The following is an 18446-nucleotide window of genomic DNA, read 5'->3' as shown; positions in this document are numbered from 1 at the left end:
GGATCACAAGGCAGCGGTATCGGAGGTCTTTAACAGACCTCCGGCTCCCTTGAGTGATGTTAAGCCGGGTTCAAGGGAGATCCTTGAACCGGCTTAAAGTCACTCAAGGGAGCCGGAGGTCTGTTAAAGACCTCCGATATCGCTCCCTTGCGAGCCTGCTCCTCCAGCGGCGGACATTACTGTCCGTCTCTGGAGGGGTGCCGGGTGCCCCCCTGATGAGCGGCACCGGGTGCCGCTCGCCCCCCTGATGACCGGCCCCCCTGATGCCCTCGCCCCCCCGCCGCTAGGTACGCTGCTGGCGGCAGCGGCGCCCCCTGGAGTGTGGCGCCCTGTGCGGTCGCACAGGTCGCACACCCCAAAGGCCGGCCCTGCAAGTAGTAATAATGTCATAGATCATTAATATCTATATAATGATATATATGAACCCTAGTTGCCTGATTTATGGGGAGCCCATTCTTTCCATGGAGCAGTATAGAAAATAGTTTTACGTATGCCCAGTAAAATGGGCAGCATTTATTTATGCCCTCTCAAAGCTTTCAATCCATCAGTAATAGGCTAGCATATGAAATCATGGAGGGGGAATAGCCAGGTTTTTTTTTTCTAGAAAAAAAAAAAACCTGGCTGTTCCATGAAGGCTGGATATTAAAAGGGATAGTCTAATGTCAGCCAGGGCTGACTTAAGGTGTGTACATCACGTGCAGAGAGAGTTTGTAGCTGAGGGGTGCATTTGCAAAACAGACTACACAAAAAAGGATCCTGCACAAATAATTTATACTGAGACAACTCATTGACTCATCAAGGTGAAAGGGCAATTTATAAAGTATATGCGTGCCGCTGGTCAGGACAAGTTTTTTCTGGTGATTTTTCTTTTCTTTTCAGCACAACTTAAGCTATTCATAAGTACACAGTTTAGGGCAAAATGAGTATCCCCTAGCAGTATATGATGGTAAGAACACAAATAAAAACAAAATTAAGAAAAAAAACACAAATATAATTTACACCAAAAAACTAAAATAAATAGTAAAATTGATGGAAACAAAACAATTTTCTTAAACAAGCCTACTTACTTTTTCCAGCATACCAGCCAGCTGATCTCATAACAGATCAACTGGCAGCATGCTGGTGCTTTTAGATGTTTTAAGCTTCATTTTTATCATAATAGAAAACAGCCGTATTCCCTCCATGGATCCTACCACTGCCTAAAGGCTCAGAGATAAACTGTCAATTTGCCACAGACCTATCAGGAGGTTTCCCTTATCCTCGTTTGGAGCTTCACCTTTAGGAGCAAAAGTGACGCGTACGTCTTTAACAGAAGTCTGTGCTCTTAAACACTCAAGGCTTCTTCTTGATTTTCTGATATCACGGTTTTTTCCCCCCAAGATTGGTACTTTAAGTATAAACCCCATTTGCTTATAAATATGACCCAGGGGCTAGTAGCTGCGGATTCCATAGGAACCTGAGAGCAACTGGCTAGGTTTCCTTGCATTATACCATCTACAGGAGGAAAGCAGAAATGTATACTACCCAACGGAGTTATGCAAAGCATTAGCGCCACCTATCAGACAGCAGTTGTTTTTGCCTTCTAAACATTGAGCAAATAACTACATTTTGTAAATTCCATCTACGCTTTCTCCTTCCCCAACCCATACCTCAAAGTGATTACAACTTCCTTTGAGAGGACTGATCAAGAAAAGGTAGAACATGGATGGCATCCCTGATTGCTAAACTCACATTGGTTATTTGTTTTAGAATTTACCACTTCATATCAGTATTTTTTTTTTACGCCTTTGGAGAAAAAGCTGTATAAAAGACATTCTAACTGCATCCTTGTGGACATGCTGTTTTTTTAGAGGGTATTGGAACAGCACGGCTCAAGAAGTAATTCACAATCTAAAAATATTGGGTATCGCTAGAACTACAAAAATAATAGTTTATTTCTAACGGCTAATATAATTTTTGCAATATAGTCACTAGTTATACAGTCTATATCGTAGACTTGGGTGTTCCGCATGCCCCTAACTAAAGATCTTACATGGAGGAACGTGGAGCCACCACCGTAGAAAGCAATAGAAAGTGTCAGCTGAATCCATATTCTTCTTATTCAAAATCCTTAGATGAAGAAAAGCAATTTGCTGATTTTTTTCACAAGGTCATATATATCGTTAACATCAATAAATTGACACATTTTGTAATTTTACCTAATGTTTAAAACAGCTGGTACTTACTATGTGAGGACTATGGCAACTGCATCATTGAGAACACTTTCACCAAACAACAGGGTGTACAGATCTGTATCCACATGAAGTTCATGGAAAATTGCCAGCACGGTCACTGAAACAATACTTGATATTATTAACTCTGTATCCATAATTTTCAGAAAAATGGCATTACTGATAAGGTCAAGCTCTAGCAAAGTAACCAAATAATATTTACAATAATTGCACATGGAAAACTGCCAACCGTTTTCACAACATGAAGCTAAACCCTTGATAAACAGAATTGCACAATAATTTAGGGACACGATTAGAATAACTAACAGTTTTCCCAAAATCCTTCATTATAGCATCATCTAACCCAATAATTGACAGACCCTTCTCAGAAGCAACTCTTTTTTGCCAGGAATTGCTAGGTTGTTGCCAAGGAAACTGCAGCATTTCTTAATGTTTATGTTGTTTTTATGTGATTGAACCTTCAGAAAAGGAATAAAATGACAGATCTTTGCTGAACCTTGAAAAAAAACATTTAAATGGAACAGCACCTTTAAATATCTGTAACTTTATAACTTTTCAAAAACCAAGAGGGTGGCAGGGGTTAGATTTATGCCTTCTTCTAAATCCTTTTATAATCATACCTGGAAACTTCATCAGTCTTCTTCCCCGGAGGACATTTACAACTACAACTGGGAGGTGGTAGGAGCAGAGTAAGTTGGACGTGGGCAGCATGAAATAGGTAGTTGGAAGAGCTGACATTTGGAGATCAAAACTTTGCCCTAAACGTGAGTTCCATCTTAGGATACAGAGTTTATGAAAATCCTTAACAAGTTTAAAATGCTTACTAAAAATATCTGATAATTATTTTATATGTTCTAATGATTAAAGTAAAGGTGCTAGCTAACAGACCAATGTGTATTTTCCTTAGACTGTCAAGGGGGCCACCAGCATGTTTACCCTTAATGCACAAATCACACTTGTGGCACTCAAACTGATCGATCACCACACATTATTTAAAGAAGCCAACTAAGAAAGCATTAAGTAGAATGTCTTCCCATTACACTAGCAGCATGCTGCAGACCATGGTGCCCATGCATGCAGACATTTACTTAACATTGAGTTTGAAAGAGTTTTACATCTAATTGCATTGCTCCTGTTCCTCGTAAATAGCCAACTCTGGTAAGACTGACAACTCAACATTAAATGAATCAACCCCTATGGGTTATAATTCACATTGGAGATAGTAGAAGATATGCTGCAATCTTTATGGACCTGCTTGAACTAAATAGACAGCTGTGCTCCTAGAGGCCCATTACAGACCATTACAGTTGTAAGGGGCCCAGATGTCCTGGGGTTCCAACTCGGGTCTCCTACCATAAAAAAAAAAGTCTACAGTAAAAAAAAAAATAGAGGGGACTGGAAGAGGAGCCCTCATTAGGGTGAAGGAAGTCTCAGCCAATTAACTCTCTAAAGTGGCTGAGATTTCAGAAGCCTCTCCTAATTGGCGAGTCCCTCCACACAGAGCTCAGTGTAAGCTGCAGGCGGCAAGTATTGTGTGTGTGTGATATGTCTGTGTCTGTGTGACTCTGTTTGTCTGTTTCTGTGACTGTGTGTGTTATGTCTGGTAATGAAGGGGGTTAATTTTCTGAGATTGCTCATGTCTAGTAATGGAGGGGGTTAATTGTCTGAGACTGCTCATGTCTGGTAATGGAGGGGTAATTGAGACCGCTCATGTCTAGTAATGGAGGGGGTTAAATGTCTAAATTTCCTCATGTCTGGTTATAGAGGGGAAAATTGACTGAAACTACTCATGTGTGGTAATGACTGCATGTATATTATAATATAAATATATTAAATCTGAAATCAGCGTGGTTCCCAAGGCTTCCTAATAATCTATATAATATAAAATATACTTCATCTGTATGTGTCGTGCATATGTGAATCAGTGTGCATGTTATATATACACACACAATACTGTGTCCCTGAATGACAGAAATAAAATGATGTCCCCCAGTGCTTACTGGTAGAGGCATCACAAGTCTCCCGCAACGCCTCCCCAAACGGCCTATGTTATCTTAGCGCCCAAACATCTTATCCGTGCCCCCAAACAGCTTGTCTGTGCCATCTTTGGGTTCAAAAGGCTTGTCAGTGCCCGCAAAGGGCTTGTCTACTCCATCTTTGCCACCAAAACAAATGAGCAGAAGAGAAAATCCTGGTTCTGTAGAGGGAGGGTCATTTGGGGAGGGGGCCCAGACCATTTAATCTGTAAAACTTCAGATGGCGGCCCTGGCCTCTTCCTAAATTAATATTTGTTTTTTAAAAAGCCTTTTACATCAAGGTATTTCATTTACATTCGGATGACTTGACTATCTTATAGTTGAGGGGGATCCGGTCTTGAGCTAGGTTATATCTATTTGTATTAGCACAGTCACTCATCTGTGCTGGAGCTATAATAATGAATAACCTTAATTTCAAAGGACCTTCTAGTTATTAATGCAGGAACTGTACCTGTTGTAAAAGAAGAAGCTAATTGAACTTAATGTTATTGTACTTGAGAAAACCTTCACAACAGACAGTATATTGCACAAATAAAACAACGTATACTTTTCTATATTATAAAACTCACATGAAGGAAAGACTGATGTCAAGAAAAGATCTAAAAAGGTACTGGCAGATTTGAGACAGATCAGGAAAGACTAAGGGATCATACCGTATTTGCTCGATTATAAGACGAGGTTTTTTTCAGAGCAAATGCTCTGAAAAATACCCCTTGTCTTCTAATCGGGGTCGTCTTATAATCAGACCTCAAATAGAGGTCTGACTATGAGACTAAGATCCAGATCCCCCGCACCGCTGCAGGGGACCTGGATCCTTCTGTCCCCCCCCCCATTTAACACCCCCCCCCCACCCCACACACACTTACCGGTGCTTCCAATTTCCTGCTGTATTGCTGTATTGCCGGGGCAGCGGGTTGACGTCTACGCGATCCGTGTAGACAACTTACGCTGCAGCCGGAAGGAGGTGTGGCTAGCAGCGGGGGTTGTCTGCGTCCATCGTGCAGACCTTCCCCGACTGTCAGAGATCAGAGTTCCCCGCACCGGTGCCGCACTGGTGCGGGGAACTCTGATCTCTGACAGCCGGGGAAGGTCTGCGCGATGGACGCAGACAAACCCCCGCTGCAAACTCCACCTCCTTCCGGCTGCAGCGGATCGCGTAGACGTCAACCCGCTGCCCCGGCAATACAACAGGAAATTGGAAGCACCGGTAAGTGTGTGTGTGTGTGTGTGGGGGGGTTAAATGAGGGCAGAGTGCTCTGTGAAATGCCTTTTAACCCCCTTAACGCCACTCTGCCTCCTGAAATGCCTTATACCTCCCTATATGCCACTCTGCCCCATAATATGCCTTTTAACCCCCTAAATGCCAGAGTGGCATATAGGGGTATAAGGCATTTCTGGAGCCAGAGTGCTCTATACAATGCCTTTTAACCTCCTAAATGCCACTCTGCCTCCAGAAATGCCTTTTAACCCTCTATACGCCACTCTGCCTCCTGAAATGCCTTATACCTCCCTATATGCCACTCTGCCCCATAATATGCCTTTTAACCCCCTAAATGCCAGAATGGGATATAGGGGTATAAGGCATTTCTGGAGGCAGAGTGGCACATAGGAGGTTAAAAGGCATATCATGGGGCACAGTGGCATATAGAGGGTTAAAAGGCATATCATGGGCCACAGTCCCATATTGGAGTGGCAAGCCTGGGGGCAGATGTGCGTAACTTGGGGGCAGGTTGGAAAATACAAGGAAATAAAAACAAAAAAATATTTTTCTCAATCATAGCTTTTATTAAAAAATGTAATAGTTTACATGAATTAACATTTACTGGTAAAACTTTTTTCCTATAGGGTCGTCTTATATTCAGGCTTTTTCTTTTTTTTCCTAAAGAAATATTCAGATTTTGGGGGGTCGTTTTATAATCAGGGTCATCTTCTAATCGAGCAAATACGGTAATATGTATAACTAGGAGGAAAGAAGAGTGAGGGGTGCAATAGAAATATTTAAGTACTTAAATGGACTAAAAGCACAGGAGGGAAGCTTATTTGAAAGGAGGAATGTTAGAACAAGAGGTCATAACCTAAAAATAGGGGGTCAGAGGATGTAATGGAAGAAAGTTCTACTTTACCAAGAGAATAAATGGTGACGGATAATACCGTGAGGGGATTAAAACAGACATGCGATAGACATAAGCTATCCTAACTATGGGACAAAACCAAGGCCTGATAGAGGTTTAAATCCCTTCCATCAGGCAGACTAGATGGGTCTAATGGCTCTTATCTGCCATCAAATTCTATGTTTCTAACATGCACCTACATTGACATAATCCTGTTATCACTTACATAAAGTATATTAAGTGTGTATCTGCATTCCAACATTATCAAAGTATAATCTCCTTCACGGATGGGGCAAGGCTAACAATTAAAGAAATGTTTCAGAAGCTTTTCTCTGTTGTTGTGGCACCAAAGCATCTCATCTTCTGTGTTGATTTGATGAAATAGGCAGTCATGTCTATTTGTGTTAATCAGGACTCCGTAAAGCCCATTATGGGGGTCTCACCATAGCAGTTTTAGCAAATTACTTGCCCATTAGCTACATCTTGAGAGCTTGTCTACATGGCCATTATGAGACCATGAGCATCGCCACTGCACTCTTCTTTAAAATGGGCATTAATGAAGTCAACTGTGTCCCATCCATGCCAGCGACACTGAAACTGGGTTGGAGATTTCAATATATAATCATTATTTCAACAAAAATCTGGGGGTCGTTCTCTTAAATAAGAGCAAATCCAAAAACGGAATTCTAATATAAAAAAGTACATTTAAGAAAAACGGACCAATGATACCTGTTTAAAAAAAAATCCATTCAAAGGAAGGGTATTACCTGGATCAGTGGCTGACATTAACGAGCCAAAACACAAGCAGTCTGTGAAGTGAAAGTCGCCATGCTGAATTTGCCCCAACTGTATCATGGCCTTAACAAAGCCGTACATCACCAGCCTGTCAAACAGAGAAACAGACATTCACATATCAAAGAATCACATAAACATTTTATAGGGAGAGGATGGCCTTTAATATATAAATGGGGAACACTTTAAAATTATGTACATTAAGGTGCAGTTACCTTCCTGCAGACGTAGCCCTTGATAATGCATAGTGATATGAGGGGGTTAAAATATTCCACTCCCCTGCAGTTCCTCTCTTTAGTGAATAAACCACTTTTAGACCTCATTCCGTACATCAAGTGGATTACAGTTCCAGTATTTACAAAAAGCTACGCGGTATTTTCACATTTAAACCAATTACAAGAAACGCCAAAGCAACTAACAGACATTCACAGCATACTGACTCGAAAAGCAGGCTTGAAATGTTTTACTTTCGCTGTAAGATTTGACAGATTTCCCCCTATTTTATAAATCCCGAGCACCTCTGCTGTTTGAACAGTCTGTATACCAAACACATTAATCTTCATCTTCGCAAACAGAAAGTGATTATTAAAAGGTTATCCGTCTGTAAAATGGGAAAAGTTCTAGGATGGGTGTCTGAGTTTCTGGAAGGTAGTCGGCTCCTAAAGTTTCAGATATTAAAATAAAGAAAATATAGCATCTGACGATTATATATACCGGTGTATATATATATATATATATATATATATATATATATATATATATATAAATCTGCATCTTTAATTGTGCCTTTCAAATGTTTACACATGTTTACACATGTTTACATGGTGGCCATGAGTAGAATAGCAAGTAAAAGGGGAAAACAGATTCTGTTGTGGCCCCAAATCTTTAAATCAGAGCAGCCCAGGAGGGAAATTTGACTCCTTTCTCAGTGCTCCATTAACTGAGCTTCAAAAGGTAGTTCACTTCTTGCTAGCATATTTTAATGTCTGCTTGTTTATATGGGGAGATAGGGACTAGACCTTAACCTTTGTGAATTAGGACTTCAATGAGGGAATGCATACATCAGATACTGGGCTGAATATAGTATATACAATATATACAGAATCTCAACACTGTTTTCTATTTGAACTTCTCCAAATCCTTGTAGTTGTATGTAAAGCGCTCAAAAATCTGGGAAAAAGAAGAGGGAGATATGTGCCGCTATTGTGGTTTATTCACTTAACAGTGATTTGCAGAACGCATTATGATAAATTATACTGCACTTACTATGCATTATGACAGGTTAGCCTGTAACCTTCTGTAGGAGACACTTACTGCAGTGAACCCTGCATAATGCATATTTAATACAGTGAGATTACATTTTTCAACCGCACAACTCACCTCCAATCCACTGTTTAGTTAGTAAACGCCAATGTATTTCCTGGCACCTAGGCTGACCTTGCAATAATATTTTAATTTATTTAAATACCCGTTACCTCCATGTTTTTATCTAGCGATTCCCTGTAAGAATTGAATACAAAGCTACAGGCATCTGGGTATGTGAAGTGCAAAACCATGCTGCAAGAGAGAAGTACTTTAGGTTAATAATCCAGCGAAAAGATTCTTGCTACTGAATTTCCTGTACAACAAACCATTAAGAGAGGAGTATTCTTGTTGAGCTAAATCCACTGATTAACTTGGGGCTCCTTTCTGCAAATGCACATCAGGAAAATTGCTGACGGCCCAGTTCCTGCATTAGATCTTCCAAAAGCTCATTAAATATTGTACTCGTTCTGCATACTCTTAAGGTCTTTATTTATATGGTATTAATGCCGTTTCGGGGCATGCATCCATTTATTTTATCATAATCCCATTATTACCTCTATCCTTTCAAATATTCTTTTATTACTAAGCTGAGATATTTTCGGCAGCAGTTAACATTAGGAGACAAATTACAGCGCCTAGAACTGAATAAAGCATCTTTACAAATGTACCCCTGCTTTTGTTTGCAAGAAAAAAAGTGTTTTAATATGCTTTATTCATATTTATCTTGAGTCACTGCCATGCTGATGATACATATATTCCACATGAGCCTTAAGGCCTGAAATAATTAAACTTCTGCATAATATTGCCTCAAATCTTCAAAGTGAACGGAACTAACATTCAAGGCATAGATATGTTTGAAAACAAAAAAAAACAAAAAAGGATTTTGAAATACGATGATTATTATTCTGGACAGGTCAGTAAACAAGAATGCCTCTCTGCTTCAGTCCACATCATAGGGACACTGAACGCAACTGTAATGAGTGTGCGATAGCCTATATTTGTATTACATTTTTTTTATACAGGTTCTGTAGCTCTGTTATACGGGGACAGTGAAAATTAACAATAAAAATATACAAATATGACAATAAGATAAACATACATTGATACAGAAGTAGAAGAGGGCCCTACACTTGTGAGCTTACAACCCATTTACATTTACTGATGTATTATTACTCAATGTTACACTTGATGGGTGCTGTGTCCAATATGACTATTATAGGTATGTATAGGGCACCACTGAGTGGCTTTGTGACTGAATAATTACATTTCCGGTGTGAGGCTGTTCTTTAGAAGAGCATATACATCTATATTGTTTGCTCATTCATTCATGGTGGCCCGGACTGTCCATATGGCACTCCAGAAAAATGCCCAGTCAGCCGGTGGCCAATTGGGTCTTATATTTTTTTACAGCAGCAGATTGGGTCCTGCAGTGTGCGCCCTCTGGCTGGATAGGCACAGCCACACAATAGTGATGGGGTAGCTTTGAATTTCCCAACCAATGCCCAAGAAGCTACAAGCCTAGACATCTTCAAAATTCAATGGTATGTCCATTTCAGGGTGCTAAAACCGTAAAACAAAAAATGGAGCCGAACTGGATCACATCACTGGGTAGTAGCTGTATGGAAGAACCCCCGTTGCAAACGCATTGAAGAACTACAGATGCTGATAGATGTATGCATAAAAGGCCCATAAAAATTCACTACTTGGGGAATATATGCCATGTATCTCATCTATAAAAATAATTGTTCTGCATGGGTTTAAATAATCCATTTGATTTAGATGCTATTTGGGTGGTACAGGGAACACTTTTACAAGATAAAATGCAAATATCTGAGTGTTTGTCAAATAAAAAAAACAAACTACAAAAAGCCTATGAATGAGAAGTGATAAAAGTCCCAAATTACTAGATCTTGATAAATATGAACAAAACAATAATAATAAAATGTTCTAAAGGATATGGTTTTATAAGGCCGTATATCAGAGTGACACAGATGTAGTAGTTAAACAATGTGCTACCATTTACATTTGTACACAAGCCAAAGGAAATAGCACGTTTAATTATATGAATTGTAACTTTTAGATGTGACAGCTATTAGCTGGCATCCCCAATTCAATTCCCCAAAATCTCATTTTACTGCAAGAATTAACGTTAAGCTGATTTACATGTGAGTGAGAATAATGCAGGAAGTGCACTGACAGAAAGATATCTAATCCGAGAAACCATAAGCTAAAGAGCACATAAAGTAAGGTTTTATGTGTTCATTTGAAGACATAAGACTCAATGCAATCCACTTTAATGTAGCCAATAACTTGACTACAACTTTTAGCATTCCCAACCAACGTACCCTACTTTAATTAGAAAAACGTGGTTTCACTGCATAGTAACGCTCATCTCATGTAGAAAAAGTTAACATGTGCCCGCTTTCTTATGAAGATAGCTGATGAGCACTTTCCAATCATTTTGTATGAAACACTCACTCTCTGTATCACCTGCAGAAAGAAATAGCCAATAAATTGGCCAAAAAAAAATGGAACATTAGGTCCATTTTCTACCTGGGAGTTGGAGTAACAATGTACGTTATCATACAGCTGAGCTGTGGGAAGTTTTTAATGATCCGCTGCGATACCAAACAAGTTTCCCAAGATAGAATGACGATGGTCCATGTACTTACTCACCCCGAGTCAGCCTCTCTCAGAAGCAAAGCGTTCCATATCGTAAGGCCAGCTAATCGACTTCCCTATATTACTGCAATTTGTGTCACTGCTGGTGGTCTGTATAACAGAATCAAGACCTTGAAGAATCCCCTTACAACGTAGACCTTAATGTGCCATCTGCCTGCTCTGTTTATTTTTATCAGCTGTTACCTTTTTGTATACTAACAAATATATACCATCGGCAAAGTAATAAATGCCGCCTGCATTTTAACAGCGTTGAATGCCCATGAACAATAGAGAAAAAGGAATGTTTCAAAATATTAGTTCCAATCAAAAGGTAATTTAAATGATTTTATTAAGATTAAATGAAACTTGGCTCAAAAATGGTACCTGGGGTTGATTCCATAGCAAAACAGGTCAACTGGGTTAGAACATTTAATTAACAAAAATAGCACCCTTCTCTTGAAAGATGATTATTTAGTAATAAAATTATTTAATTCATGAATTCTAACATTAACGCACTGTCTCCTACATCTGCCTTGTTTCTCATTCTATGATTAGTTTTCTAAATTAATTGCGTGTGCTGGGGAGGGTTCTTTGTGGAGACGTAGTCCCACTTTACCAGATGGTGTAAAGTCCCACGCCATCATGATGTTTTTATGCAACCTAATAATCGGGATGCATTAGAGATGAAGGGGTTAAAGCACCAGCTTGTTACATTAAATTGTATCAAAAGCCAAAGAAGCAAACACACAAACATCTATAGTATCTATACAGTCTTCCCAGGGGTATGTTATGTGTAATAAAGTGACATTTTTACATTTAATAACCATAGTCATTGATGGTAAGAGGGAAATTCTACTGACAAAGATAGCAGGTTCAATGTTATGAAACAGAAGGTTTCAAATATGACTAATGACCACAATCTGATAATTACTCAGGCAAATGAGCCAGAAATGTATGGTGTCCAAAACATGGCGGCAGTGAATATGTCTACAATCTGCTTCAAGGCGCCTCGACATTAACTCAAGGATTAACACGAGCAATAATCGTTCCAAAGCCTGCAAAGGACACCAAAGGCATCCTACAGGGTTTGTAACATAACAGTTTTTTAATGAAGTGATGTGTTTTTCAAGTACCCTTTAGAACCTAAAGTGAGTTACGTATTTTGTCTATAAATTAAATAAAAGTAAATCAAAATCAGAGAATTACACTTCTAAAAATGCTATAATCTACTCTACCAGAACATTGGTAGAGGTCAATACAGTGGGCATAGTAACCACGTATGAAATAGGTATAATGCTATGGCCATGGGTAAAATAAGGTTTGCGTTCTTACAGCAGGTTGCTCAAAATTGGCAGACTAGATGGGCTGAATGTTTATTTTATCTGCAGTCACTTTCTATGTTTCAAAGGAAAACCAGGGGCCAAACATGGCTGGTGCCGAGACAGTACCAGGCGCAGTTCATGAAGCTGCCATCTGAAATCTGTACAAATCCTCATTCATGGCATGTAGAGAGGCAGGGGCGGGCTGGGCCGGGGGGCAATTGCCCCCCAGGCCGCCCTGAATCTACATTAAACGGCCGCGCAGCCGCCCATTTAAGTGGCCGATTCGGCCACGCCAGGGCCGTCTTTAATGCCCGCAGCATCAGCGGTGGGCCGGCCGAACTGGCTGGCACACCGAGATGCCATTGCAGCCGATGTGGCTGCGAGTCTTAAAGCGGCCGTAAGACACGCTGGCCGCTTTAAAACTATTAAGCGGCCAGCGTGCCTGCCCAGTGCCGCACGGTGTCCTGTTCGATGTGACTCCGCCCCCTTGAGAGACACGTCACATTCAGCTGAGAATTAAATACTTGATCCCGGTGCTGGCAAGGGATAGCTTTTGCAGAGTCAATGGCTTCCCATTCCCATCTAGGTTTTCCAGAGCAACATATTTAAAAGAGCGATAAATGGCACTTTATATAATACACTACGACATGACCAGGGCTGGCCAAAAGTGTGCACAATGGAAGCAATACATGTGTACGACCATTGCTACCAAGCTCTTGGATTTGTAAACAAACATTTTTTTTTATTTAACCCCTTCATGACCGGGATTTTGATACTAACGTGTCGCTAAAGAACCGGAGCCGTTTTTGTGTTTTTGCCATGTCTTTCTTCAACTGTAATTTCTCTCTTATCAATTGGTGCACCTACACAAATCATATATTGTTTTTTTCAGCACAAGTAGGGCTTTCATTTGAAACCATATTAAGCTGGGTAGTACATTGTTTTGTTTGAAATAAACTGGAAAAAGTGGGGGAAAAATGAAAAAAAAATAATTGTACACACATTGAACCAATGGGAAAAAATTATCCCAAATATATTCATTAAGTTGTCCTGATTTGGAAACCACCCAACATGGCCAGGATTTTTATCTATTTTGACCAGTATAGGGCAAATATTGCAAGGCATGCATCACGTTTTTGAAATGTAATTTTTTTCAAATTTGGCATGGTCTAATAACTGCAATAGTTGTCACAGATACTGATTATCCCCCCAAAATTATATGTTTATGAAAAGTAGATAAGTCAAGGTGTACAACTAGGGTCATTTTGACACTTTTCAAACAGGGATTTTATCGCCATATGCTGCCAAATTTTGAGGTATTTTTATATTTTTTTGGGTTTTTTGCATATGTTGCAATGTTGCTTTAGATTTCATATTATATTTTGTATAGAATATGTGCAACTGCATAAAAAAACACCAAATTGTTTTCACCAACATCCCCCGGTTCCAACAAGGCCTCACATGCATGGTTCATGCATTTTTTGAGGAAGCTATGAGAGCAAAACTGGAACATGCGCATTTTCGTTTTCACATTTGGAATTTTTAGAAATTGGTTTCCTGGGCCCATATCCCATTTGGGACATTTTGGAAGCCCCCCACTGTAAATTACCCCATAAAAGTATATATTTATGAACAGTAGACAAGTCAAGGTGTTCAACTAGGGTAGTTTTGACAGTTTTCAGCTAGCCATTTCTTCACTTATGTCTGCCAAACTTCACAGGGAAATTATTTTACTGCTTTTTTAACGCATACATTTCAATGTTGCACTGAATTTCTTGCACACCATAAGTGCAACAGTGGAAGAAAACACCAAAGATCCCCTGATTCCAACAAGACCTCACATACATGGTTCATGCACTTTTTGAGGAAGCTATCAGGGCAAAACATGTGCATTTAAATTTTTTTAAATATTTTTTTTCATCAGATTACTTGTAAGTGACAGGTTTAGGCCGCTGACATCAATCAGGGAGACCGATCAATAATCAGCGACTTAAAATGTCACCGACAAGTGATCAGATAATAATTATGATTATTTCATTTATTAATAATTTGTGTTTTTTCATTATTACCCTAGATGACCCCTCTCTCTTTGTAGAGCAGGGTCATCCGTGGGCTGCCATAATGATCCGATCACTCCTATTGGCCAGGAGCGATCTGATCAGCCCAGCCCAGCATTTGACCTGGAAGCACCCTGGACTTTCAGGTCAGTGCTGTTATTTATTTTTTTAATTATTATTATTATTTTATTAATTTTTTTAATTTATTTTTTTAATTATTATTAATTTTTTTTACATTTTTTTTTAACTCTTTCAATGCTGATGCTCCATTGAAGCACAGCATTGACTGATATTTAGTCCCCACAAGCTTGTGGGGACTAATATTAACCCCTGCAATGCTGCGATGGGGGTCATACACAATCGCAGCATTGAAGGGGTTAATTGAGGAAGAGGTGGGGTAGGGGTTAACTGAGGAAGGGTGGGGGGGTCTGGTCTCCACATGAGACCAAAGAACCCTGTCTCCCTGTCCATGAAGCTGCCTCTGGCAGCTGGGACACAATCTCCAATAAACTGGAGATTGTAGGGGAGGAGTCTCTCTGATCAGTCCTACAGGACTGATCAGAGGACTTCTGGGGGGTCGTTTTTGCTGTTGCTGTTGCAGCAGAGCCCCCTACAAAACGGGAATTAACCCCTTCAATGCCGCGATTGCGGCATTCAATGTCGCGATCGCGGCATTGAAGGGGTTAACGCTGCACTGACGCTCTCATGGAGCGATCAGGCAGCAGGGGGGTGTTGGATCAGGTCCCCACACTTGTGTGGTGACCCATTCAACACCCCCCCCTTCCCTGAAGCTGCCTGTGGCAGCTGAAACCGCGATTGCAGATTTTTCTGCAATCGCTGTCTCTGCCTACAAAATCACTCCGTGGGAGCGATCTTAGGCTTGGGGGCGGTCTTAGACAGGCTGTGCTGTCTGCCCAGGAGTCCTGGGCAGACAGCAGCAGCAGCGCCCCCACGATCACCGTGATTGTGGTGATGTGGGGGCGTTTTTTGGAGGAGACGTACCTGGTACGTCCCGGTCTACCAGTGACTGTTAACCAGGAAGTACCAGGTACGTCCCGGTACTGAAGGGGTTAAACGTTCAATACAAAAGAAAGTACCGTATATTTTTTTCCTGAAACATTCAATTTTAACATGTCACATTGTATACGTCCAAAAACCTCATACTGTGATAATTTTAGTTTACACAACCCCCTTTACCCTGCAGCATATATAAATCTGTTTTAACAACTCTAAAAGGCCTGATCACATATTTCAATAAAAGGTTGGAAATAAGTATTTGGCTTTTTTAGTAGGTGCTGAATTTTACTAACCACGTCACTTAAGAATTTGGAATTCAAATGCACCCGGAGTATTTAACCTGCCGTTCCACCCACATTACTTCCTCTGTGAGGTGCATGAGGCTCTGTTTTCTTAATCTGTAAAGCAGAACAATACTCCTACTGTTTGATGGCTGATGTGGTTTCCAAGAGATTAGTACGTGCGTGGTACAAGAAAAAGTAAAGGCAGGGGGCATCAGAGCAGAAAATGAATTTTAATTAAATGAAACACCTACAGCTGTGAGTCAAACCTAAAGCACTGTTTGTTTTCTCATTGCTTTGACTGTGGAAAATGGAAAAGTTACGAATTTTGAATATTTTAGAACTTGCAGCTACCTTCAGGTGGTTATAGGATACAATCCATCAAGCACTGCGTTACGGACTCTAAAGTAGCTACAAGTCAAAGCAAAAAGTAGCGTTCATACATGCGCACTAGCACAATACAATCTAACATATTTAAAGTAAAAATTATTATTGTGTATAACACAACTGAGCGAGCCTCCATGATTACAAATTGAATGATATGCATTAAAAAAATACCTTGGAGTGCAGTAAAGTACGACTTTTATAGCAATGAGCTACAAGATCTCCCATCTCTTTGCAAGAGACCTAAAGATATGTACAAAAAGTAGTAACATGTCATACATTAGTTTGACAAAACTGGAAATTCTGCTTAGCCTATAGCGAACATGACTATGCACCATACTGCACAAACCGAGAGCCGGAAACTGTTTAGGCGTCTTCTGATCTGTTGCTGAGTATTAAAGAGGTAGCTGTGACATCTCAGCAGCAGGCCCACAATGTCCCTGCTTGTACTATCAAGGAACCTTCAATATATTAAGGAAAATGTGTGTTTTTCACACAAAAAATCTAACAAACTAGAAGTTCTACTAAGTATTGAAAACAGAAAACCTTGAAATAGAGCAACTCAACTTTTAATACCATCAAGAGTGATTTATAAGAGTTCAGGTCCTTGTTCCTTTCAGCCTGAGGTTATCAATCATGGGATAAAAATGACAATACCCCTCAAGGCAGATAAAGGAGCTAATAATGATGAGATGTGCAGTGTCTGGGCACCGAAAAGTACCGCTTCACTTGTTTGAGAGCCTATGTATTTTTATCGCCAGATAATTCCATAGTGTATGTGCTCCTTGTGAATACTTGAAAATATGTTGGTGTTTCACAAATGTATTTATCAAAATAATAAAGCATTGTGAACTGTTTACCTGAGATGGGATATTGGGTATTTAAAGTTTGGAAAATGGTCCTATTGCCATAGCAACAAAAGAAAATCTGACTCTTAGCTAGCTTGAAATGTGGGTATCTGTGTCATAAATATATATTCCCATTAAAATAATAATCTGGGAAGTGATAGAATGGAATAGGCTATCACATACATAAAATGTGTTAGGCTATGATCTGAGCAAGTACTTGGGCATAGTGGTGGTTGAACATTGTGCATGATATATGATATTATGTCTTGCCTTTTAGTTTTGCCATAGTCTACTCATCAAGTTCCTAACACAGAGATAATGTGTGACAAATGTTCATAATTGCCATCTGATCTGGAAAACCGATAGGAAACTCTTTCAGTTAAAAATACGCAGAGGAGACGGAGAATGTATGTCGGATAATCGGCTTTGTTGCACTTCTATTCCAAGTGACATCATTAACCTTGGCTAGTACACAAGGGACAGCATCAGAACCAGAGCAAGAAAATAAACAGCCATTATCATTTCAGTGACTCATCTAAAAGGGTACGGAGTTAAAATATATTTGGATTATCTCTGGTATTTTAATCCCTTTAACCATAGAGGTTTATTCACTACACCATAGGTTTGTGGATACGTTGAGGGTGAGTTGACATTTCAAGTCTCCAACTTCACTGTACATTATGAACCCATTCTCTATGAATCTTCAGTTTAATAAATAAAATAGTAGTGTGTAGGATACCCACCGAATCATGTACTTGCTAAACAAGTGAACATCTGAAAAAATACCCATGAAAAGAACAGCAAATAATAGTCAAATATCTGTAGAGCCACCATTTGCCACAACTGGGCTTAGAATGAGGTGCAAAGTTTATGGCAATATTGCATCCTAAAATGACTTATATTGCCCTCTTTATAGTATGCATTTAATTAGAATGGTACCATTTCTACCACTATGGATCCCTAATAACAAAATGTGGTTAAACTTATAATGAATTGTGTGACCTCAACAAAAGTGCAATTCTGATGCAAAGTGATAAGAATAGATCCATAAGCAGGAACAATCCATTTGTTGCTATGATAACTGCACCAATTATGCACAAAAAACACTTAACCAGAGGCGTATTTAAGATATGGCTCCTATGAATTTGTAGTGACTTCAGGGGGGAAAAACATTCAAGGCCCTGAAATCATTTAGTGGAAAAGATAAGGTATTGTGTTATTTACTCTATAATATTTATTTCAATAATTAGTCGCACTAAATTGTGGCTTCAGGCTTCCCATGTTGAATGTCCAAGTATTATGTATGTATATATATATATATATATATATAAATATATGTTTTTTCAGTAATATGATTTAATGGTGGAAATTATTAATCCCCCCCCCAGTTTTGACTGTGGT

General features: G+C 39.6%; 1 protein-coding gene across 1 annotated transcript in view; it reads right to left on the bottom strand.

The window, feature by feature from the left end:
- The window catches only part of LOC149300270 (sodium/hydrogen exchanger 9-like), a 261467-nt gene that overhangs the window by 207190 nt on the left and 35831 nt on the right, over positions 1–18446 (bottom strand). The window contains exons 5-6 of the mRNA XM_089485270.1: positions 7146–7261; positions 2226–2331 (exon numbers count right to left, since the gene is read on the bottom strand). Coding sequence (XP_089341396.1) covers positions 2226–2331; positions 7146–7261 — 222 coding nt within the window. The remainder of the gene's footprint in view (positions 1–2225; positions 2332–7145; positions 7262–18446) is intronic.

The sequence above is a fragment of the Sceloporus occidentalis genome, unplaced genomic scaffold (assembly GCF_023333645.1).
Source record: "Sceloporus occidentalis isolate IW3139 unplaced genomic scaffold, rSceOcc1.0.p SCAF_25, whole genome shotgun sequence".
Taxonomy (NCBI): domain Eukaryota; kingdom Metazoa; phylum Chordata; class Lepidosauria; order Squamata; family Phrynosomatidae; genus Sceloporus; species Sceloporus occidentalis.
The sequence above is the reverse complement of the archived record's forward strand: the minus strand, read 5'-3'. Positions and strand labels throughout refer to the sequence as shown.